The 25,612-nt window shown below is 49.1% G+C and overlaps 1 protein-coding gene across 1 annotated transcript in view; it reads right to left on the bottom strand.

Annotated features, from left to right (window-relative positions):
• The window catches only part of CNTN6 (contactin 6), a 123,411-nt gene extending 100,175 nt beyond the window's left edge, over positions 1-23,236 (bottom strand). The window contains exon 1 of the mRNA XM_036432111.2: positions 23,090-23,236. Within this exon, the coding sequence (XP_036288004.1) occupies positions 23,090-23,144 (55 nt within the window). The 5' untranslated portion in view covers positions 23,145-23,236. The remainder of the gene's footprint in view (positions 1-23,089) is intronic.
• Between the last annotated feature and the right edge of the window lie 2,376 nt (positions 23,237-25,612).

The following is a 25,612-nucleotide window of genomic DNA, read 5'->3' as shown; positions in this document are numbered from 1 at the left end:
CTGGTAGGAAGTGTGCAGGAGGCAACTGATCAATGTTTCTCTCTTATCAATGTTTCTAATTCTCTATCCCCCGCCCTTCCTCTCTGTAAAAAAAATCAATAAAATATATTTTAAAATAAAAATAATAATAAAAATGAAAGAAATCATTGATTGGTTGCCTCCAGCACGCCCCACACTGGGGACGAACCTGCAAGCCGGGCTTGTGCCCTAACTGGTAATCAAACCGTGACCTCCTGGTTCATAGGTTGACTCTCAACCACTGCGCCATGCTGGCCGGGCAAGCTCTTTTTTATAAGTATATTTTTATTGATTTCAGAGAGGAAGGGAGAGGGAGAGAGTGATAGAAACATCCATGATGAGAGAGAATCATTCATCAGCTGCCTCCTGCACCCCCTCCCACAGGCTTTCTTAATTGAGCCCATAACCCAGGCATGTGCCCTCACAGGGAACTGAATTGTGATCTCTGGGTTCCTAGGTCCATGTTCAGCCACTGAGACACTCTGATCAGGACACGCTCTGTATCACCACGTGACCTTCCCTCCATGAGCACATGTTTCTCTCCTTTACCATGTGGTGGGTGTGCGTGTATGCCCGCCTTGGTGTATGTGTTTGGGTGAGCTGGACTTGTATCAGGAAGTGTTGTAAATGCTGCTTTTTTGGGTTTTAATTTTAGGAGCTTTTCAGTTTTCGTGAACTGTAATTGACTGGGATATAAAACGTCCACCCCGCACAACCTCACCGAGAGTGGCTGGACCAGTTCAAGCAGCGGCCCCCCAGCCAATCTCCACGGCTGATTAGCAAGGCCCGGGGCTGTGCTGGGGACTGCGGAGCCTCCATCCCTCTCGCAGCCAGAAAATGGATGGGGTTGGAGAGACAATGGTCCAATTAACTGGGAGCTGCCTCAGCATCCTTAATGACCAGCCAGGGATGAATCGAGGAGCGGGACCTGCTCTTCCCACGGCTGATAGATGCTGCTGCCTTTCACGTCCATGGTCAATGGCTCTGACGTGACTCATAGCCAATTATGCTTCTAACCCAAAACCGCCGGTGGGGAGAGTCTGGGAGGCAAATGGGGGCGGCGAAGTGGGGGTCTGAATAACCTCTGTCTCCAAGACAATGCTTTTGTCTCCTTGGAGCCTCAGAGAATCTGGCAGATGAAGCAACGGGGAAAGTGGAGTAATGAAGCTAATGATCTCAGCATGCGGCCTGATTTCATCAGTGTCCTATGGATTCCTCTCCCTGGGCCCTCAGGCCTCCACGGACCTATGGGAAAGGCCTGCCTGGGCTGCCAGGAAGGTTGGTGGATGTTCTTTGTTTTGGGCTATTTTTGTTTCCTTCTGGATCCCCAAGACCTGCAATAGTGCGTGTGGTAACCCCTCCATTCATATTTAAGGGACAAATAAATGCATGACAGTACAGATCAGATTCATCCCTGGCTGGTGAATTTGTTCTGTGTCATGCGGTATCCCTGTCTCTAGGGACTGGTACCTAGAATCACTCAAAGAAAGTTGCTGATGATCAGAAACAGGGCTGTGCTGAGGATAAACGCACATGACTCATGCAATGCCCTTAGACCTGGGACATGGGACATGGCTAGCTCGCAGTAAACATCCATTTAAAAAACATACAGTTAAGACACCAATAGGTTAAACTCTTTATACTCAATGAAGAGTTTGGTGATGATTTTTTTTTTTTTTTTGCTTGTTTGTGGTTTTTTTAGTATATTTTTATTGGTTTCAGAGAGGAAGGGAGAGAGATAGAGACATCAATGATGAGAGAGACGGGGGAATGGGCCCTGGACTGGTTGGTTTGCCTGTTAAAGACACGCAGTGAGTCCTCTCCTGACCCTGGGAACTGGCTGCCCTGGAGGGTCAGTCTCTCCAAGGTCAGCCAGGTCCCGGATGGCAAAGCATCAGACATACAGGTCATAAGAAGGTGGGATCAGCCCTAGCTGGTTTGGCTCAGTGGATAGAGCATCAGCCTGGGGACTGAAGGGTCCGGGTTCGATTCTGGTCAAGGGCATGTACCTTGGTTGCTGGCACATACCCGGTGGGGTGTATGTGTGGGAGGCAGCTGATTGATGCTTCTCTCTCATCGATGTTTCTAGCTCTCTATCCCTCTCCCTTCCTCTCTGTAAAAAATCAATAAAATATATATTTTTTTTTAAAAAGAAAGTGGATCGATGCAGGAATCCACTCGGTCAGGCAGCAGGACGCAGGGAGGGGGGCACATGTTTCCCGTGGGTCACTCCACCCCCGATGAGGGTCAGTGGGTGGTGAAAACAAGGACTGGTTATGCCTCAAGCACAGATGTGCATGTTCCACAAACAGATGCTCGGATGGACGGGGTGTTAACCCTTCATGGGCAGGAGCCAAGCGGGCTCCTTTCGGGGGGGGGGGGGGGGGGGGGGGGGATGGGGAAATGCAGGCTGAGAAAGACAGAGTCCTGGATAAAGCATGTGAGGAACCTGGGAACTGCTAAGAAAAGCTGTTGGAAGCCGCCCATTGTCCTCACTAGCAGAGAGGTGTGGACAGGGAACTAACCGGAAGGCTGGTCAACCTTGAAGCTCTGAAAGGTCAGAGCCAACCACCCACTGTCTAGTTGAGACAATGGGAGCTGAAGCAGCAACCACCTTTTAGTTTTATGTAAACCTTTGCTGATGGGCTGTCCTGGAGCTATTAACAGAATTGCCTGCCCAAGGGCTATGAATGGATCCCAAACCTGAATAAAAGGGATCACAAGGCCAGGGCAAGGCAGAGTCCTTCTCCTTGAGTTGGGCTCCCACCTGACCCCCAATTCCCAAATTTATACTTTCTTGTCTAGTCTCTCTCATTTGTGTGCGGCCTCCTCTAGAGCCCAAACCCTGAACCTGAACCCTGAACCCTGAACCACGCAGGACATGGGGGCGGGGGACACTCACATCTGGCAGCCCAACATGGGGCACTCACAAAAAAGCAATCACTAAAATAAAAAAACAATACCTATAAACAACCATCTCCATAATGACATAGTCAGTGCATAAGTACAAGCTAATAGGAGGTCCCCCAAAACATGTGTGTACCCTGGAACAGCTGGTAGCTCACGGGTGCTTCTTTCTTTCCAGCCAGACTGCGCTTTGAACAAAGGAAATTCATCCTCAAATGCCACACACATTTGCTTAGCAGGGGCTCCTCCATCAAGACCTGGCCCATTCGGTGCTGAGAGAGCCCAGACCCTCACTCCACAGAGAGGCAGATGCCGAGTGTGGCGCCCGCATGCCCTGATGCTGCCTGGGCACCCCCACTCCTGTGAGAGGTGTCCCTCCCTCCCGAAGTCACCAGCAGAGTTAGAAGATGCCTCCCAAAGTGCGGATTCCCACCTTCAAACAGTCTGGGGGGTCAGGGGTGCTTGCCCGGGTCGGCTGATCTTAAATGGCCTCTGCAGTGTTCCTGGGTTAACCGTTCTTTCCTCTTTGTCACACTCGCTGCTGCGCCGAGGGGAGGAGCCAGCGATGGGCACACCCTGGCCGGAGCCCACGTTGGCAGAATGAAGGTTAGCATGGAGCTTCTGTAGGAGGACACGTGTTTTTGAGGCATTCCCTTATTTTTATTTTTATTTTTTAATTGAAAAAGGACATGAGAAACCTCGCAGGACAATGAGAATGTTTATGTCTTGCTCTGAGTGGTGGCGTCCTGCTGAGTACAGTCATTCAAACTCATTGAACGGAACGCTCACAATCACTGTGTTTTACCGAATGTTAATTCTGCGTTGACTTTCTGACATGAGTGCCACGGGAAGGCCGAATGATGCTTTCAGCCTGGGGATGGATGGAGCACCGGCCATGGAATATCACGTTGAACCATGGAGCTCTTGAGAAGAACATGGGGGCCCAGAGAGGAAATGGACTTCACGAATATGATCCGAAAGAAGAGAAATACCAGAGAAATACTCGTCACATGTGAACAGCTTCCTGCATGAGCTCTGCAGGCTTCCTCTCATGTGCAATGGCTCGCCCCACCCTGCGAAGAAGGCACTACAGTGACTCCACTTTTCCTTGCTCAGCACGGTGAGTGTGGACAGCGTAAGTGACAGCAAATGGTAGCGCCGAGCCTGGAGCTCTATTTCTGACACCAAAGTCTGTATTTTTATTACAGTGCAGTTGACATACGACGTGCATTACTGTTAGGCGTCATCACAGTGGCGGACACCTACCCACCTTGGGATGTGACCGCGGTGACAAGCCACGCGCCCATCTGTCACGGAGCAGAGTTATTGCGACGTGATTGCCTCTGTTCCCCAGGCTGTGTGTGACATCTGTGACATTTATGTTATGACTGTAAGTGTGTATCTTCTCATCTCCTTCGCCTTTTCAGTGTCCCCTCAGCTGCCGGTGAAAAGCACGGGTCTGTTCTCTGTATCGATGAGTCTGTTTCTGTTTTGTTGTTTTGTTCTTTAGATTCCACATATAAGTGAAAAAATACATTATTTCGCTCTATGTCTAACTTATTTCACTAAGCATAATACCCTCACGCATGTTGTCACCACTGTTAGGCTCTCCTTTTTCATAGCTGAGTAATATTCCACTGTGCAACTATACCGCTTCTTCATCTGTTAGTCTCTTGATGGGCAATTGGGTTCCTTTCATCTCGGCTGTTGTAAGCAATGCCAGGGTAGAGGTGCATGCATATTTTTAAATAAGCGTTTCTAGTTTTTTTTAGATAGATACCTGCAAATGGAATGGCAGGGTTGTAGGGTATTCTATTTTTAAGTTTTTGAGGTGCCTTTATACTGTTTTGTTGTGACCTGGGCTGGGGCGGGGGGTTACTTGATGGTGGAGTGGCGGCCTGTTTCCTGTTCTGTTGGTTTGGCAGGTGCCATTACTCAGTCACAGAGTTCTTTCCCAGTGAGTTCAGTGGTCCCTCAATGGTTCCCCCTGCAGCCGGTACCAGTACCCTACCAGCAGCTCAGGCTGAGCTCACCTGAGTTTCCTGCTCTACAGTCTACGGCTGGTGGGCGGATTCATCCACCAATTCACTTGTTAAAGGACAATTTATTGAGTGGGAGCAGGAGAGACAGGTGAGTGAGGCGGGTACTTTCCTGGGTGCAGACTATCCCTGACCTTGTAGGGCTTAAGGTCAGCCGCAGTCAAACCTGTATACTTACGTAAAGCAAGACCATGCTGACTACAAAGAAGGACGTGCATGCATGCATGCATGCTTGTGTGTGTGTGTGTGTGTGTGTGTGTGTGTGTGTGTGAGAGAGAGAGAGAGAGAGAGAGAGAGAGAGAGAGAGAGAATGTGTGTGTGTGTGTGTGTGTGTGTGTGTGTGTGTGTGTGTACTGGCAGGCAGAGTTCTTGGGAGGAAACCCACTGCTTTCTCAGAGGTAACTGGCTATTGGAGACATCTAATGGTATTTGTAACCATTACTTATCTTGCTCATTGACAAGATTAATTTCTGATATTACAATGTAGAGTCATTTTCGATTTTAATCGAAAAGCATTTTTAAAAGTTCAATTGATTTATTTGTATTTTTTAACCAAAATCCAGTCCTCAGAGGGCATAGGACAGCCAATGTACAATGAGGTGGCTCATTCTGTACATCCAGTCATCTTTTACAACTTTTCTAAGGTTACTAAAATGTGAACTTTAAAAAATGTTAGTACTCTGTCAACCTCTGTCAGTTCCAAAGGGGCTCAATTCTTGCCAATTCCATGAGCAGGCATATACATCTGTGGCTGTCAAAGGTTTCTATGTAAAGTCCCGTTCTTGCGGGGGATGGAGTACAGAGAGCAGTGCCTCCTCTGAAGTCTGTCGGCCCCTTGGGGAGCAGGGGGGATGCACAGGTGAGAGGATGGGAACAGGCCCTTGGTTCTGAGAAGAGAGACGAGCCCCCCGAGATCAGGAAGGTGGGTCCTTCCCTCCCCGAGGTACGGCTGCTGTTCTCAGTTGCTGGTGAGCATGGCTTGACTTTTCACCTGGGGCTGTTGGGTCATCGTTAAAGATTCTGCATGTGTGAGTGTGTGTGTGAGTGTGTATGTGTGTGAGACACACAGAGAGAGAGAGAGAGAGAATGTGTGTGTGGGTGTGTGTGAGTGAGTGTGTGTGAGTGTGTGAGTGTGTGTGTGTGTTTTGTGTGTGTGAGTGTGTGTGAGTGTGTGTGTGTGTGTGTGTGTGTGTGTGTGTGTGTGTGTGTGAGGGTGTGTAGATTGTGGATAAATGGCACTGAGACAGGGAGGTGAACCAGAGGCCCTAAATGACCAGTGTCCCCTGGCCTCACATTTTAAGCAACTGTCTCTGAACAGGACAAAAATAAGTGACACCGAGGACCAAAAAACACACACCCAGTTGCACCATCAAAATACCGGTCCTTGTGAAACAAAGCGGCCACTGAAGAAAAAAATAGGATTGTGACTCAGCGCTGGGCACACTTCCTCTGACCAACCCACGTCTTTTTAAATTTAAATTTTCACGTGGTATTTTTCCCACACTTAAAATTGCCAACTGGCTGATGAGCAATGTTAAGCTGCAGCATCTTTCTGAATAAACGGATAGCACTGTCGTTTCATAGAAGAAGGTACCACCTTCTCTGGTGAGACACACAGTCCCTTGGCTTCTCTCCTCTGGCTGTGACGGCCCACCGGCCTGTGTCTAGGCTGCTCGTTCTGTGAGAAGGACCCTCTTCCCCTGAGGACTACAATGTCAGGGTGACACTAGCAGCATGGCCTGGGCCTTTCAAAGTCAATGCCTGTGCATGTAGAATACTCCATCTCAGCCTCTTTAAAAATCACAGCTTTAGCTCACCCATGAAAGAAGAAAAGGCAGCCTGCCTGTGAGAATCACACTAACAATTTCAGGAAGTTACACGACAGAGCGACGAAAACAAGAGGATTGAGACCTCATTGGAGACGGTGGCTCCCGTGACCTGCTCCTCGGACAGCGACGCTGGGCCTTCACTTCTCCAGGTCAGGACTTGAAAAGGAAGATGTGAACCACCCAGGCACCGGCAAGAACAGGTTTTCACAGATGCGCGGTCCCCATCCCAGTCAGATCCCACGTGTAGAGCTGGGACTGAAGTCCCGTTGGATGGCGCATGCATTCGGGCAGAGCTCATCAATGTCCTGTCCTCTTATCCACAGGAGATGTGGGGCAGAGGCTATAAATACACGCTCAGCTCATATAGGAGCTACTTTTTTTGAGGTTAAGAACAAAGAAAACCAGGCAAAATGGCAACAGGACCCAAGGGAGCACTTGCTGTGATTGAAGCTAAAAAGCCCCACTCAGGGTCCCTTGCATCCCCCTCTAGGATCATGCTCCCATCCCCAATTAGTAAAAACTCCCCAGACTTGCTCAGAATGAACTACTGAGGAAAGGCCCATGTGACCTCCGGAAACGCTCCCACCCGCCCTCCACGAGGGAGGTCTTCCTCCAGCTCTCTGGGAACAAACTCAGTGCCATGTCCTTGAACTCCAGGATCTCCTGAAAAACGAGGAAGGGAGATGCTCATTGCCTCACCCCCACCCTGGCCTTGGCCCACATAGCTCCTGACCGCTCCTGTGTGGGCACGCCAGGCTGGCTTCATTTGTCTCCCTGGGATAAGACAATGAATAGATTCTACTACCATTTCTGAACAAAAGTCTTAGAAGAGTAGCTGGAAATAGGAGATATTAATATAACAGGTGAATAGAAACATGTCTTGAAATCATTCCATATATAACGAGTGCCTTGAAAGTATAAAGCTTTGAAATGGAAGAAGATCTTCTGGGGTGGTTTCTATGGTGACAGGAGTGATGCCGGAGGGGTGATTGGGGTGATGGCTGATGGTGGGCAGAGAGGGTATTTGCTGTGGAGTGTGTGGAAAGAGCAGAGATGTGTGGCATAGATGAACATTGAATAGTCTATCAAGTAGTCTTATAAACGTTATTACTGTTTGGATTCTTTGTAGAGTTACTGCAAATTAGCAGAATAACATGCTCTCAAATATCAATTTTCCACACCCGTAAATAGCCTGGATGCTTACGCCATGAGTACTTAACGTGACACCAACAAATGACAAGGACAGAGGGCAAGTCCCCTGGTGGACATACCTACCTAGAAAGACCAAAATTGCACACACATGACACCAGAGACAAAGATGGGCACGCATGCTTAGGCGTGTACTGAACGTGTGTCCCGGTAAGATGCAGCCCAGAAGTGTAGATGTCTGTATGATGAGAATGCTTGAAAAATACATCATCAAAAATAAATGATATATTTCTCCTTTGTTAAAATGTTTTGGTTAATTTCAGAGAAAGAAGAAGAGAGAGGAAGAAATAGACAGAAACATCAATGATGAGAGAGACTCATTGATTAGCTGCCTCCTGCACGCCCCCTACTGGGCATTGAACCCACAACCTAAGCATGTGCCCTGACCGGGAATTGAACTCTGACTTCCTAAGCCACACTAGCCAGGTAAAACTCTACATTTCCTGTTGTAAAAACATTTGTTTTTCAATTCTCTTTGGAAAACAAGAAGACATCTCAAAAGAGCAACGATTTGGAAGAAATGAAGCAGCTTGCATGAGTGGAGGCTGCGCCTGTAACCATGTATTCGGGAGGTCAGCTCCGCCTCACCTGACCTCCGTCTGGAGAGCAACTCCGAGCTCTGCCTTGGCGGTGTGGGTGGGTGTGGGTGAGTGTGCGGGGGGAGGAGTGTGACTCAGGGTGCCTCTCTGGAGAGCACGGAGTCACCTTCAGCGATCTTATCAAAGAAAACAGCACTACTCCCGTGAGCTGTGGAAACGGAAGGGAATTAGAGGGGATAAAAGGCTCTCGGAGAACAGCATCCCGGGGGAGAAGGTCAGAGTGGGCGGGCGGTGGCCGGCGCTGAGGCTCCCATTTTGATTCACACGGAGCTGCAAATGGCAATGACCCGGTGATGAAGCAAAGTAGCAAACAAAGGCAAGGACACTGAGGAGAAGAGGAGGCGTCCATAGAGCCATTCCATCGAGTGGACAAGGATAATCAGCCCGCCATGATTATAATAACAGACTTTGGGGGAGTTGTTTCTGGTTCACAAACCTTTCAGCAAACAGCGGGAATTTAACCCTCACCTGTGAGGTAGGTGTTGTCCTCCGTGCCTCACGGAGATGGAGACCAAGGTTACAAGGGCGTTCATTTGGGCAAGTTCACAGAACCGGGGGCTGCAGGGCCACTGCTGCCTCCTGGGCCTCTAAAACCATCACTGGGAGCCTGGTCGGTGTGGCTCAGGGGTTGAGTGTCAGCCTGTGAACCAGGAGGTCACGGTTTGATTCCCCGTCAGGGCACATGCCTGGGTTTCGGGCTTGATCCCCAGTGTGGGGTGTGCAGGAGGCAGCCAATCAATGATTCTCATCATTGATGCTTCTCCCTCTCTCTCCCTCTCTGAAATCAATAAAAATACGTTTAAAAAAATTAATGCTATTAAAAATAAATAAAGCCATCACTAGGACATTGCGGGACCTCCACAAACAGTTGCTGAAGGCGTAGGCTGGTCCTTCGGCCTGTTTTTCCAATTCCAAGTCTGATGTTCTTACTGGCTCTCTCATAGCGACAGTTCACCCCCTGAAGTCTCCCCAGCGTGCTTCCCAGCCCCGTGGCTGCTCCTTCCTCCTCCCGGTGACCTGCTCGGCAGTCTCCCCAGCCACTCACTTCACCTCACCACCTGACAGATGCCTCTCCACCTGTCCATGCCACTGTCTTTCGTAGCGTGACGGGTCCCCCTTCACCGTGGATCCAGCACAGCCTCATCCTCTCTGTTCCTCAGTGTCCTCTTTGGTTCTGAACGCTTCTGCCCGCAGATGGAAGGAGGGGCTCACGGCCAGACCCCGATCTGGTTCTCCTTCTCCTTCCCTCTAGACAGGGCTCCGAGGAAGCCGAGGACGCCTCACACGCCCGAGGCCTCAGCATCTTGCTTCCGCTCCCCTCCATGCACAGGGCCTGGCCAAGGCCCACGTCCCGCCTGCAGTCACATCCCAGATCGACGCCCATCTTGCTTCGAGGCAACCAGATCCCTGAACCTGGTATTGCTTCTGTGCCTTGATGACCTTGACGGCCTCTCACCTCCCATTCTGTCTGCAGGTTCACACTGAGCAGCCGGGCATCTTTTCTGTTCACAGGTTTGTTCATGATTGTTGTTCCTCTCCCCCTACTCCACCCACCTCCCCTTGCAGCTAGAGGCCCTTTCAGTCTACAGTACACGATCCTTACATAAAGGGCAGATGGCTTCTAATTTGTGAAGGGACTTCCCAAGTCCCCCTCAGCCTCATCGGTCTTCTCCCTGTGACCTTCCCATGCCCCCTATGACCTTCCCCCGCCCCTGTGACCTTCCCCACCACCCTCTGTGACCTTCCCCTGCCCCCTGTAACCTACCCCACCACCCTCTGTGACCTTCCCCATGCCCTCTGTGACCTTCCCCTGCCCCCTGTGACCTTCCCCCGCCCCTGTGACCTTCCCCTGCCCCCTGTGACCTTCCCCATGCCCCCTGTGACCTTCCCCATGCCCCCTGTGACCTTCCCCATGCCCTCTGTGACCTTCCCATGCCCTCTGTGACCTTCCCCATGCCCCCTGTGACCTTCCCCATGCCCTCTGTGACCTTCCCCATGTCCCCTGTGACCTTCCCCATGCCCCCTGTGACCTTCCCCATGCCCTCTGTGACCTTCCCCTACCCCCTGTGACCTTCCCCATGCCCTCTGTGACCTTCCCCCACTCCCTGTAACCTTCCCCATGCCCCCTGTGAGCCTGGGAAGCCTGGGGAGTCCTGAGTTACAGCTAATGATATCCGTCTGGGGCGGAGTCTGCCCTCCGGCAGAGGAAACGGTTGGACCAGAAACTGTCCTCTGTCTGTACTGAGAGACACGCTCCTTCTCCCGCCTCTGGGAGCACCGCACAGGGTCGCAGGCATCACAGGCCAAGCAGGGGATGCTGCCATCGTGGTGTCAGAGAGATGTGCCACCTGCTGGCCTGTCTCTGGCGGAGAGAACGCACAGGGCTTCTCAGGGGACAAAACAAAACCTTGGTGAGAGTGAAGGTCGTTCGGCTCCCAGCGAGGCACCGGGGCCGAGAAGGCAGTGCCAGAGGACCCGCTTTCTGAGGGACCATGTCTTCAGTCAGCTCGGGGCCTGCGGGCGGCATGGGGAGGGCCTCCACTGAGCACGAGGCGGGGCCGCGGGGACTGCAGAATCTCCTCTGATGTGGTTTCCTCAGGCGCGTGCCACGAGCCCCTGGTGGGCAGCAACGCCCTGTGCCCAGAGCATCGCAGACTTCCGACGGGAGAAGGAATGGAAAATGCTCAAGTCCCGCGTGTGCGTGTGCAGATGGACCAGACTCTGAGGGGAGACTTCCGGAGCCGCTTCGCTTCCAGTCCAGCGTCCAGGTCAGTAACAACAACTGCCTGGCTGCGGGGCACCCGGTTGTGGTGATTTGGCCGGTTGTGGTGATTCGGCCTGATCACAGAAAAGACAGCAGCATTTTTAAAGGCTCAGTTTTGCATGTGGCTCTGGAACTCATTCCTGAGAAATGCGTTGCTGAACTACAGGCAGGCTCCTCTTAGCGCCCAAACTAGATCCCAGGTGCCTCCACTTTGCCAACCACCGAACAGAATGAAGCTGAAAGCAATTAAACAGATCAAACAAAGGAGGCCCCACAGACACGAGCAGGTGGCCAGGGAGGTGAGGGAACCACCTTGTTTGGGGTTGGAGAGATCGGGGTTCCCATCCCATCGCTCTGCTCTGGTGTCTCAGCCACGTGGCCCTGGGCAGGAGCTCCCTTCCCGTGGCCAGGTTCCCGTGTCTGACATGGGATCACCCCCCCCCCCCCCCCCCCCCCCCCCCGTCTTCCTGGGAGGTTTCTGAGGGTTAAATGGAGGATTCCTGTAAGGTGCTAGCACCTCACTGGCGAGGTTGAGGAGCGTAAGGAAGGCGGCTGGTGCTGTCATACTGCGTCTAAGAGCATGGGATCTAAGAGCGTTTACCTAAGGGCTGGATTTCAGGATGAAAAAGCAGAGATGGCCAGGCCAGTGTGGCTAAGTGGATTGCGTTGCAACTTAGGAACCAGGAGGTCACTGTTCAATTTCAGGGCAGGGTGCATGCCGTGTTCCGGGCTTGATCTCCAGTAGAGGATGTGCAGGAGGCAGCCAATCCATGATTCTCTGTCATCGTTGATGTTCCTTTCTCTCTCTCCCCCTCCCTTCCTCTCTGGCATCAATTTTTTTTAAAAAAATACTAAGAAAACAAAACTGAAGCAGCGATGGGCAGGGATGGGCACACCTAGGGTGATGAGTGCCCGCTGCAGAGAAGAGAGAAGATAGCAAACAAGAACTGTCCACAAGGACAGTGAGCAGTCCAAGTAGAGAGAAATCCTTAGCCACGTCCTCCCCTGAAGGTTCGCCGGGGAGCTGACAGGGAGGCCGAGGGGCGGCCATCTCCAGGGGGAAGGGCAGGAGGATAGAGGCGCAAGGGCACAGAGTCGGTCCGAGTGCAGTAGGCCTGGCCCCACGCCCTCTCTCCCTCCCGAGAGCCGAGACCTTGGCCTGACCCGGCCCCGGCCCCAGCTCTTCCCGCGGAAGACGCGCCCCTCTGTGATTGCGCATCTGATGATGGATGGCTGGGAGGCGCTGGCAGACTCGCAGCCTGCAGGCTGCTGCCTCTAAATCATCTCCAAAGAGGCGGCTGGCTCCTGGCCCTTCGGCAGAGAGAAACCTGCCTGGCTCCGAGCGCAGGCAAGATGCTTACGGGAAAGTCTGTCTGTGGTCTGTGACCCACTGGGGCACAGTTGGTGAAGGTTTTTATGGGGATGGTTCGCATTTCAAAAGCATGGATTACATGGTGAGACACACACACACACCGGGACCCCACGAGCTGTTCCCATCTCCCACGGGAATCCCTGAATGCCAGGGGAAGGGTCCATGGAGGTGGGCAGAGTGTTGGCCCAGGTGGGACCATCTGGGGGATCTGTGTACCTCAGCACATGCTTCGTCTTCATCTACCTCATCTCAGTTTCTTTTCTTTTTCTAATATTTTTATTGATTTCAGAGAGGAAAGGAGAGGGAAAGAGAGATAGAAGTATCAATGATGCGAGAGAATCATGGATCGATCGGCTGCCTCCTGTCCGCCCCACACTGAGGATGGAGCCTGTTGGGGAATTGAACTCTGGCATGTGCATGGTGGGGACTTGAACCTCAACCTCCTGGTTCATCCTTGGATGCTCAGCCACTGAGCAACACCGGCCAGGCACATCTCAGTTCCTTCAAGGAAAAGTTTTGCTGTAAGGATTAAAGGAGATAATATGTATAGGCTTCTTAGAGGCTGGTGTATGGTAGATGCTTAATTGTTAGTTCCCTTTTGTCTTAGCTTCCTCCTTCCTAATACACGGTTTTTGAGTTTAAAGCCTATCTTGATTTTAAGTTTTCATAACCAGTAGTAATTGCAGGAGCCAACATCAACCATCCTGTGTTTTGGGAGACCCTTGGAAACCGCTGGAAAAGTGAATTAGGGTTCAGAGAAGCGAGAAGGACCATTTTTAAGAATCTCTGGGGAAGTAGGTGCAGATAGGAAGGAGAGAAGCAGAAAGCTTGTGCAGTTACTGCTTCCAGAGCTCAGAAGCGGAGTGAGTCTGAGGGGAGATGCTGAAGCCTCCAACGATCTCCATGGAGACAAGGCCCACAGGGCAGGGTTCCAGGGTCAGAGGACACACAGCTGTGGGAGGTTTGGATGATGTAACATCGCAGGCTGAGTCTTACTGGAAGGCAGGGCCTACCTTCAGGTTGTAGGGCCAGGGAGAGATCTTAAATCAAGAGCATGCAGAGGGGTTCTCCACTAGGAGGCGCTCCTGCTCCCCTGGATTTCATGAGTCTGGAGACATCTTTGATCCTCAGGCCTTGTGCGTGGGGAAGGTGTCTCTGGCATGGAGTGGGTGGAGGCCAGGGAATACTACTGAACATTCCACAAGGCACCGGGAAGATCTGGTCCCAAATCTGATGAAGTATCAGGTGAGAACTATGAGGGTGAGAAACTCTGGCTTATGGGTAAGGAGATTGACTGATTCTATAGCCAAGGTTTTGAAACAAATTCTGGGGTGACTTCATCTGCATTTTTATGCCCCTCTCCTTTCTTCCTGGCATTATAACTACTCCTTCATTTAGATTTGGGGTTCGATCTGTGGTCATCACTGGCCAGTCATTCACTTTCGGTCATTGGGAAGGAGCCTGACCCCAGGTCCTTTCTGACATTGGGAATTTGCCTCAGAGCAGTAAGAAGGGGCCCCCAGAGCCCAGGAATCAAAGAAAGACAGTACATCTCCCAGCGATCAAGAGGATGAGCAGGCCCTGCCAGCTCTGAGCACCATCCAGCAGTGCTTGGCACTGGCCATGGCTGACACGCCAACTGTTAACATTCACGCAGCTCTCAGCTCAGCCCTTGCAGCGACACCGGCAGCCACCGCCAGCTCCGTGCTCAGCACCTTGCATTCCTGAGTGTCTAGACCCGTGAGCAGTCAGATTGAAACCCACCCTAAGACACAGGTGTCAGCCCTGCTGCAAAGTGGCTAGCGTGATGCCAAGAAATGCAGGCAACTCGCCAGGGTGACCTCACCAGCCTAAAGGACAGAGATGGGAGTGGTCCCCACATGTGTCCTTATGGGACTGCTCCCACATGTGTCCTTATGGGACTGATCTCCACGTGTGTCCTATATGGGACTGGTCCCAGGTGCGTCCTGTGTGGGACTGCTCTCCAGGTGTGTCCTGTGTGGGACTGGTCTTAGGTATGTTATGAGAACAAGAAGAGTTGGGGCCCATGTTACAGGCCAGCATGTTTCAGTGGGCCACACACTAGCGTGTGAACACCTGGTTTGTGTCCAAGTTCCTTCATGCCACACAGAGTCACGGACAAGCACAGGACTCTGCTCCCTCACATGGAACCCGAGACCCATTGTTTCTCTAACCCTTGAGCACACTGGCCAGGGCTAAACTTATTTTCAACAAAAATAAATCATCTGTAGTCCTCAGCATGAGAAAATGCCTGAGAAAAGGGACCTGTTCTGTGGGAAGGATAAAATTCCTCTTCATGGACCAGGGGGGAGGAGGAAGGGGACCTATTTGACGCTTGGAGGGTTGAGAGTGGACTCCTGAACGTGGCTGAGAAAGATTGGGTTTGGGCTTGGATTCAGGAGGAGAACCAGACCTGGAGCAGGTCAGTGCAGATGCAGACATTTGTGCAAACAGACGTGCGGCCCAGACAGGCGTGCGGGGTCCCGCTCGGAGGACAGCCCGTGGTGAAGGACCCAGGAGGAAGGAGGAGGGAAGACGTGGCTCAGACACAGGTTGGATTGAATTAACTGGCGAACTTCCAATGTTTGTGGAAGGAAATTGAATGCGGATGCTTGATTAGACGGTTTGAACAACGTCCCAGGAGACAGGGTCTGTCACAGGGCAGTGCCAACATCGTGTCTTCATGAAGGTTTGTCTGCGTGGGAGTCTGTGTCCTGGGAAGGACACAGAGGATGTCTCTGAACAGGGGACGCCTAGGAAGCTTCTAGAAGACTTGGGGATTGGGAATGGGGGTCACGTTGATCAATAACCCAGAGGCTGGAAAGGAATGAACGGATACACCTTGAGATAAAACACAACCTAAACTACAACGTGAGCTCCCACAGCTCACATCCTCAGGAACACCTCATCTGCACACACACACACACACACACACACACCACCTCTGGGTGCTGACACAGCAGAACACGGTTCCCACGTTGTTATCTGCCCCGGAACACAATGTCATTTAGGGGCCAATGGCGGGAGGAAGCATGGATGGTCCTGGAACCGCCTTCTCGGGAGGCGGTGGATGGAAAGGGCGTTGTCAGCGTTTCTGAAGCGCCTCCATTAGACACGCCCGGTGTCACTTGACTTACACACACCATGGGCGCTGGGGGCCTGCGGGCCCGTGACCTAACAGCAAGCTGAGGGCAGCTGGCGCTGAGTGCGGCTGCGCTGGCACCTGTTCAGTACCCATCCCGCTCATCCCGGGGGACATCCTTTACGTGCCCCTGGGATCCTCAGCAGAGCGGCCTGATTAGGGCGCTGATGTGCAAGGTCGTCCCTGTGATCCATCACCTTCTTTTAAGAAAAACAACCCGTTCTTGTGGCTTTCTCTCTCGGGCCGTTCATTTTCTCTGGGGCTCAATCAGTGCAAGGCTGTGTTTGAGGGAGGGACACCCAAGTGGCGCTGCATACAGCCCATGCCCCCCTCCCCACTCCCCAGTCTGCGGGCGGTGAGGATGGAGGAGGAGGGTGGTGCCAGACTCCCTTTCTGGCTGGACCATTAGTGAAATGGCAAGCTGTGTCACGTGAGGACACACAGGTTTTATTTACTTTTTCTTGATGGGTCTATGCCCCCAAAGCGCCTTCATTTGCATCTTAAGAGTCAATGACTTTGGGAGCCATCCTGAAAGGAATGAAGGTTCCTCTGTCAATAGACGTGGCATTGCAAATGGTCCAGGAAAGTCTTCTTCAGATTCTAGCCTCCGTGTGTCCGGGAGTGATTGCCATGGTGGGGAAACTGTCTCGGGAAGCTCTGATGGGGTCCCGCCCGGTCAGAACGCCCACGGAGGCCTGGGTGCTGCTTGGCCTCAGGATGCGCTGGGTCCACGGCCACTACCTCCAAGCAGTCGGTTTATCTGGGAAAAAGCCAATTGGCATTCCGAATCGCCAGGACTTCAGGACTGACTGGGGGTGTTCAGTCCATAGTCTTACAGGATTCATAGGGAGATGCTCAGCCCATGACAGAGCAAATATGCTGATAATCCACTTATAAAACGCCTGGGCCAAGAGTGCTGTTTTAAAGGCTGCATTTGGCCAGGCCAGCATGGCTCAGTGGTTGAGCATCAGGTCTTGCACCAAAAGGTCACCGATTCCAGATTCCATTCCTGGTCAGGACACATGGCCCGGTTTCAGGCTCGATCCCCAGGAGGGAGCGGGCAGGAGGCAGTCGATGAGTACAAAACACATATTTTTTAAAACTATAGTGTTTTGTTAAAATAGTAGAGTTAAAAGTGAACATGTTAGGCAGGAATTCTTATGAATACAGAATGTCACCGAAGTAAAATCCATCATAACCAGTGATGTGGCCCTCTGTTAGTATGTCTGAGTCTGTAACACCAGCCAGTGACCTTCAGGACGCCCTTAGGCAGAACATCGATACTGCCCTGGATTTGAACTCCTGCCATCTCTGAGCCTAGACACATCATGACATGTACAGCACACGCCATAACATGGAGAGCATGTGATTTAGCTATGCTTTTACCTTATTAGTCAAGTGCTTAGTTAACGTTTAGAAACTCACATTTTAATATATATATATATATATATATATATATATATGTATATATATATATATTTTTAATGATTTCAGAGAGGAAGGGGGCAGAGAGAGAAACATCAATGATGAGAGAGAATCATTGAACACCCCCTACTGGGATTCGAGCCCACAGCCTGGGCATTTGTCCTTGACCAAAATCAAACCGGGACCCTTCAATCTGAAGGCTTATCCTCTATCCACTGAGCCAAACCAGCTAGGGCAGAAACTCTAATGATTTGAACTTGAAATCTGCCTCTAATATCTCAAATTTTACATAAAATGTAAAGAATGTAAAGAAAGAACAGCATCTGGAATCTGGACTATTCTGAGCCTTTGCCCACTATGGGGAAATGGAACAGTCAACCACATCGTTAAAGCTTGAGTTCCCCCCTATGCCACCCTGGGGCCTTCTAACCTCCACAGGATCCGACCCCGCACTCCCCCAGCCCCTGCTTCACACCCATCAGGCCTGGGCCAGCCACTCCGGCTCGTGTTTATGAGTAAACTATCTCTCCATGCATGCTCCCCATGCACTGTCTAAAAGAAATAGACAATGGCCTCCGCGTTGTACGTGTCCCTTCCCTGCCGCCGTGGCCCCTGCATTGCTCAAACAGCACCGCGTGTTTTCTGCCGAAGGCCTGTGAGTGGCCAGAACCTCGGGCTCACGTCACCCGTCGGAGCCTCCTTGAACCCGGGATGCTTTTTCCTCCTCCGGCAGAAACGGTGCCTTTTCCCCTCCGCGTTGCTGTTTCCCATTCCCAGCGGAGAGGAAATGCTGATCCCAGTTTCTATTTTAACTCAACCTCAGCATCTTCCAAAATCTGCATCAACAAACGTTCGGATCTGTAGAAGACCGGATTCTTCCACCACGAGGGACAGCGTCTCAGCTGACATTGGCCTCCAGGGGACCCGGCTACCCGGTGGGCTTGGGTCACTTAAAGTCCCCAAGGTCAAGTCAGGAACGGTGCCTCCCCTCGCTCCCGCGTGAATTCCCCCTTCAGGCCGCCTCCCCGCTCTGGCCCTGGGTACCGCCTCCCGCTCCCCGGGACAGCACCCGGGGGTGCCTCTTTGTCATTTCGTTTTAGCAAAGTCCCCAAGTATCTGCCCAGATAGAACACATCGGGAACCCGTCAGTGTGGTGGTTGGCGGGGGGGAGGGGGGAGGTCGTCACATGTCAGCTGGCTGACCCATGAGGTCGGTCCACCCACAGGAGCCGCAAAGCCTGACGGGAAAGAGTGGCTCCCCAATCACATTGAAGATTCTTCCCAGAAGAGGGTGGCTGACAACACAGCAGATGTCACGTGCTCCCTGCTTGCTACTCAAGCAGCAACTTGGATTTATTTCTCTGTTGCAATTATTCTATTAAATATATTTAGATTGATTTTTCTTAGAGAAAGAGGAAGGGTGAGGGAGAGCGAGAGAAACATCAGTGTAAGAGAGAAATATGGATCAGCTGCCTCCTGCACGCCCCGCACTGGAGACTGAGCCTGCCATCCGGGCGTGTGGCCCGACTGGGAATCGAACCTGCGACCTCCGTGCAACATGGGACAGCTCCCAAGGACCCGATGCACACGGCTAGGGCTCTCTGTCTCCTACTGGTTGCTGTGTAGAGGCTGTGAGATAAAGAGGGAAGGGACCAAGGCCCCGCATGGTTGCAGGCGAACATCTAGCTTGGTGCCTGGCCCGTCGGAAGTTCTGAAACTCACCTGCTGACCTGAGGGCACTGCTCTCTCTCATTTATTTGGCAAACATGTACAGCCCCTCTGCTGGGTGATGGAGAAGCAACAGCGAGTCCCGCAGGAGGAAATCCCTGTCCTCGTGCAGTTTACGTCCAAATGGGCCTCGCTCGAAACTTAAATATCACCACAGCCCCGTCTCTGAAACCGTCACCCCATAACCCGGCAGTGGCGTAGGGCAGGCGGCATCCATTCCTCCTCAGAAGAACTTAACATGACTGATTGTGCTCTCGCTGACGAGACTCCACCTGAGACCAACAACACTGAGCCTCATTCATTCACTCACTCATTCATTCAGCAAGTGTCTGTAATTCCGGCACGGGGAGAAACATGCCCCCTCCTGGCGTATTTTTCAGCGAGGAGGAAACACAGTGCGTTAGTTCCCATGGCTTCCGTAAAATGACCACAACTCGGTGGTTTAAAACAACACGCATGTATTTGCTCACAGTTAAGTCGGTCCGAAGCCCAAAAGGGGTTTCCCAGGCGGGAACCACGCTCTCCCCAGGGCTGGGGGCTCCAGGTGCAGGGCGGTGCAGAGCGGATGCACCTGTTCCCCTGCCTGGTCCACCATCTATTGATAGCTTCCGCCCACCCCCCCCCCACATACACACACACACTCCCAGCTCAGGGTGCCTTCCTCCACATGAGGGTCAGCAGCCTGACCTCTCCATGTCCCTGTTGGCCTGGATTCACACGGCCTCTGCCAGCCTCTACCCACCTCCCTCTGTAAAGTTCGCAGCCAGAAGTCCCGGGCAACCCACCCAGCCCATGGCCTCTAGCATCATCAGCTCTGTCTACCCTATGCTGCTGTTTAAGGTAAAATTCACAGGCCCCAGAGTTTAGGAGCTGGATATTTTGGGGGGCGATGCCAGCCTATCACACACACTCATGAACTAATTAAAAAGTATATTATTCACAATAAAGCTTCTTAGTAATATGAGCCTTGGTTTTCTTCTAATTGTCTAAAAATGCCAAACTAAAACAATGAGACTTTTAAACACTGATCATTTGAAAAATGTCCCAGAATCATATGCTCCGATGATTAAGATTCTGAGTCAAGGCTCCAAGGCCAGGGTCTGTAGTAAAAGTGCTAGAGCAGTTGTAAATTCATTTAAAAAATTTAAACGGGCAGCGCGGCTGGGAGTAACATTTGAAGTGGCGATTTAGAGCGCGGGCAGATTGAAAACGTCAACGTTTTGAAGATGAGAGAAGGGAAAAGAGGAAGGAAAAAGCACAATAGCGAAAAGACTCAGCCTTTTAGAATGAATAAAAAGTATGTTTGGGGAAATCAAAGATAATACATTTGCATAGAAGTAGGATATTATCATCGGACAATAAATTCATGTGATTTTATAAACTAATGTAGTAACTGCATGTAGGGAGCCGGCCCGGAACTCTCTAACTCAACAAACAGATGTATAGGGATTCACTTTGTGTCCGTCGCCGTTTTCCTCACCTCGGAGCAGTGGGCAGCTGAGAAGATCTTATTCAAATAGCTGTGGCTTTAAAAAGAGGGCCCTACCTGCACGCTTACAAGGAAATTATACACCAAGGATATACGATTATTTTTTCCCCTTTAGAATAAAGCAAAAGGACGCGTTGAATCACATTCTATTTGAATAAATAAAAATTAACAAAAGAACTGGAGAATGTCTCAGATCTAATATGTGTTCTGAGGACAGCATATTTTAATTAAACACAAAAGGTCTTTTAGAGATTCTATGCTGATTCAATTATACACATTTAAAGGGCAACTCGATAAATTTTTACAGTGTAGGAATAGAATTCTTATTCACACATGGACAATTGGCGACTCTCTTTAAATCAATTAATAAAAAGGGGCCATTATTATTATTTTTTTTACTTTGATTCTTTGCTGCAGCGTTGGAAGTGACAGAATAACTCTGGGTAAATAGGACTGTAGCCCTCCTGGCCACTGGGTTCTCAGTGGTAGAGAATATCTTTATTTGTAAGGTTTTCTGAATCCAATGATTGATTTCTACATATGTTAGCATTTCCATAGCTTTTAAGATCAGTATATCTTTCCACTTCTTGGAAATGCTGTTCAGTAGATTGGCTCTTACAATTACTGTGCTCCTGGTCTATTAGTGATTGTTTGCTCCTGGGTTTCTCCAAAACTATTACTATCCTGTTATAGATACATTAGAGGCCCAGTGCACAAAATTCATGCACTAGCGGGGGGAGGGGTTGCTGCCCCTTAGCCCAGCCTGCTCCCTCTCACAGTCCAAGAGCGCTTAGGGACACTCCTCTCACAATCCAGGACTCCTCACTCCTCACTGCCTGCCTGTGCACTTGCTCCTTATGGCTCAGCTTGCTGCTCTTTAGCACAGCCATAGGGACAGAAGTGGCTCTGCCACCACTGCTGCACTCACCGTGATCCTGGCTTCTGGCCACCAAGGGGTAGCTCCTGCATTGAGTGTCTGTCCTGTGGTGGTCAGTGTACAATCATAGCAACCAGTTGTCCCATTGGTTGTTCTGCTGTCTGGTCTATTTGCATATTAGGATTTTACAATATTATATAGGATGGAAATCAACAGGGCCCAGGGTCCAGATGGTGGCAAGTGCCAGGGCCCAGCTTGTGAGAAGTGCCCAGGGCCCAGCTGATGGGAAGCACCCAGGGCCCAGCTGGCCCGTAGGAAGAGGGCTGTTCTGACATTCAGAGGACCCAGTCCATGCCCACACTTCGTGACAGCTCATGCAGGTAAGAAAACTGAGAACAGCAGGCTATGATCTTCACAGACTGTGGCTGGTTTGTGACCAAGGAAGACACTGCCACTCCCTTTACTGTTCCCGTGCCCCCTCTGCAGTACCACTTTGCAGTTTCTGTCAAGGGATGGGACCTACGTCCCAATCCGTGAAGCCGGAATGGCCCTGTGCCTTTCACTAGGTCCTAGTCACTAGGAGAAGGCAGCAGCAGCAACACTGCCTCAGTTACAAGGCTTGACATCAGGAGACTTTGCACATGTCTGCATTCAGTTGGAACCCCGAGATGCACCATGTGAAGGAGTGAGGTCTCACAGAGGATGGGGACGCTGGGACCAGGGTGGTGGCAGCACAGGTGTCTCAGCTGAGAATGTCCTAGACTAGCCAGGCCCAGGATGACCCAGTCACTGACTACAGAAGCAATGCGCCCCAGCAAAACCAAAAGCACAGCCCCGTTGAGCCCATTTTATTTATTTTTAATTTTATTTTTTTAATATATTTTATTGATTTTTTACAGAGAGGAAGGGAGAGAGATAGAGAGCTAGAAATGTCGATGAGAGAGAAAAATGGACCAGCTGCCTCTTGCACATCCCCTACCGGGGATATGCCCGCAACCAATGTACATGCCCTTGACCGGAATCGAACTTGGGACCTTTCAGTCCACAGACCAATGCTCTATCCACTGAGCCAAACTGGCTTTGGCCACTGAGCCCATTTTAAATCGTCACTCTACAGACTTGTAAACTAAATACATGGTTATTTGTTCTTTTTATCCATGCAGATTTGGGTTGATTTGTTACAAAGCAAAAGCTAACTGATACACAGACATTTTTAGCTTGGACAAATCAAGCTAATAGAAATAGAAAAATTTCAAAAGTTAATTTAGTTCTGATATAACATTCTATGTCACTGTTCCTTCCATGTAAACATAGCTTTTTTTTCACCACACCAAATTCTAAATATATACGTCAATTTTAACTTCTGAAAGAATTCAGTATAAGGGAAATTACAAAATTATTTAATCACAAAAGTGACTTGGCAGGGGTAGTTCTTTTCTATAAAAATTTAATATTTGACCATTTATAATTAAAATAACCTTAGTTCTGTTTAAAAAATAGCACTTCATATTATTAAACTCCCTGGATTAGCCACAGAGATTCACTTCACCGTCTTATCACTTAGTCTTTCAAATAATGTGTTACACATTTGAAAACTGTGTCACTTATTGAAAAAAAAATTGAAATGCCAATAGATTATCAATCAAGTTTTATAGCAATAGAACATGCTACCTGTGCAAGCATTGATGAGTGGCAGCAGAATTACCAGTTTCCATAGCAACCTCATTGCCACTTTCTGAAGTCGAAGTTCCTCATAAACTCAGCAGGAGAGAAGGCCTGCGTTTTGGTCAGAATCCCCGGAGTCTGAAAGAAACAGAACTGCCATGAAATGACAGACACGCCAACACGCGTACTTTAAAGTAGACATTAATTGTTGCATTTTTATGTAACATTAAAATGTCACTACCCAAAAATAAAGCAACTAAAGCTCCATGTTTTACATGTGTGTCTATTTGGCAAAGTTTCATAATTTTGGTTCACACCTCTGATATACATTTCATTTGCCATCACATTTGCTGTAGCAGTTAATGAATTGGAATGAAGTTATATTTATATTGAATGTATTCCATGTGGATTAAAACTTTTGTTTTAGTATAATTTTAAGTCCAGTGTTTTGGAAATGTTAAAGAAAATTAAAAACATAATCAAGCAACTACTTCAATTCTGTTGTTGGTTTTTATATTGTATTTTGCATCATTAGAAATAAGATAAAATATTGCATATATATATATATATATATATATATATATATATATATATCTCCGGTGCATGAATTTGTGCATGGGTAGGGACTGGCCAGCCTGGCTAAGGGGAGAAGATGTGGGCGGTTGGCCGGCCTGCCTGCTGGTCAAACTCCTCGTCCAGGGAACAATTTGCATATTAGCCTTATACACACACACACACACACACACACACACATTGAGTGGCCAGATTATTATGCACTCAGAGATCATAATAATCTGGCCTCTCAGTGTTTATATACAGTGATTTTATACATTTCTTGGGTTTTTAAATATTTCTATCAACATAAAGGAAACAACATCAATAGTGTTTTTATCAATATTGTTGAGAATATGTTCATTAGAAAGCATTAAACCAATTAACCAATGTCACCCCAATAAATTGAATAAATAAAAATAAATAAGATAAAAATACCCCTTTAATTTATGAAAAATAAAGAAATAACTTTCCTAAAATATAACTCATTATATTAGAGCAGTGGTCGGCAAACTGCGGCTCATGAGCCACATGTGACTCACAAGCCGTGATTTTCCGCTCTGTTGACTGATGAGTTTGCTGACCACTATACTAGAGCATTGTGTGATACTAGTGCCCTGGTAAATGGATTCATGCACATTGAAAGGATATTTATTAGAAGATGGCTGGCAGGCAGGACTGGCAAGACAGGCTGGACATGCCCTGGAGTCAACCTCCCACAGTCCCTCCCTGGCTGGCCGCTCCTAGGGCAGTGCTGAGGCTCAAAGGACATCTGCAGAGTGAGCAAGGTCCCTCCAGCAGGTGGGGTTCCTGGGCATGGCCTATGGGGATCAGGCCAAAACCGGCTCTCTGATATCCCTCCTGGATTGTGAGAGGGCAGTTCTTGGGTGATGCCCTTGAATGAGGCTCCCTCTTCTCTGGTTCCAGGGTGTGTCACCCAAGAACCACTGCTACCAAGTCACCATGGTTCGGCAGCTCCTGCATTGAGCGTCTGCCCCTGATGGTCATTGTGCATCATAGATACCAGTTGGATGGTCAGATAGTTGCTTAGCCTTTTATATATATAGATATCACAGATATATAATATGCTCATTAGGAAACATTATTTTTCCTAATGTCACTAGAAGTCAAAATTAACGGAGAGCAGAACATCAGTTTCTGGAAGTGTGATATTTCAAATATGGACATATTTTCCTATGGGAATAGGTCCTAATTTCCTCTAATTCACTTTGACATTTATACTTTCCAGTGATAAATGAACTCCAGATAAAGTGTTTGCTTGGCCTTTGCTTCCAAAGACAAATCCAGTTGGAGACAATGAAACTCATAATCTCAAAAAAGTACAGAATAAAATCAGCTAGGTCACATTTAATAAAATTATTATATATCAAACAATAGAACCCTTTGGTAACTTTTAACCTTAGTGGGAGTATTTTCCTGTGACTTCAAATACTTTTGGAAATATGTGGATTTTAACTGTAAAATAGTAAGTAATGACATTTTAATCATTTCCTGATGTATTTTTAACTTTTAATAACCTTTCATTTCTTTCTGGTACTAATTACTCCAACTTAAACTGAAAAACAATGACCCTACTCAACTTTAGGTTTTTATAATGTCTAAGTTTAATGATTTCAGATTTAAACAAGTAATAAAAATCAAAGGCCAAATAAACAATATTTAGGTCACTATGTTATATTGAGTTGATATCATCCATTCACAAATTCTCTCATATCTTACATCATCACCTTTCTTCTTCATTTGACACCAAAAATTTTCACTTCGTACATTTAAATGAAATCACATTCCACATAGTCGTTCATTTATAATTTTTCAATAAATATTTATGTATATATCTATGTATATATTTATATCCATTCTTGTTGTTTTATGAGAGACAAGGACATTTAATAAAACACCAAAACCAATCTCTCTCTCACATGCACACACATTGCTAAATAGTTACATGAGGTAAAT

This window comes from Pipistrellus kuhlii, unplaced genomic scaffold (genome assembly GCF_014108245.1).
Source record: "Pipistrellus kuhlii isolate mPipKuh1 unplaced genomic scaffold, mPipKuh1.p scaffold_m20_p_11, whole genome shotgun sequence".
NCBI lineage: Eukaryota > Metazoa > Chordata > Mammalia > Chiroptera > Vespertilionidae > Pipistrellus > Pipistrellus kuhlii.
Note: the sequence above shows the minus strand (reverse complement) of the source record. Positions and strands in the feature narration are given on the sequence as shown.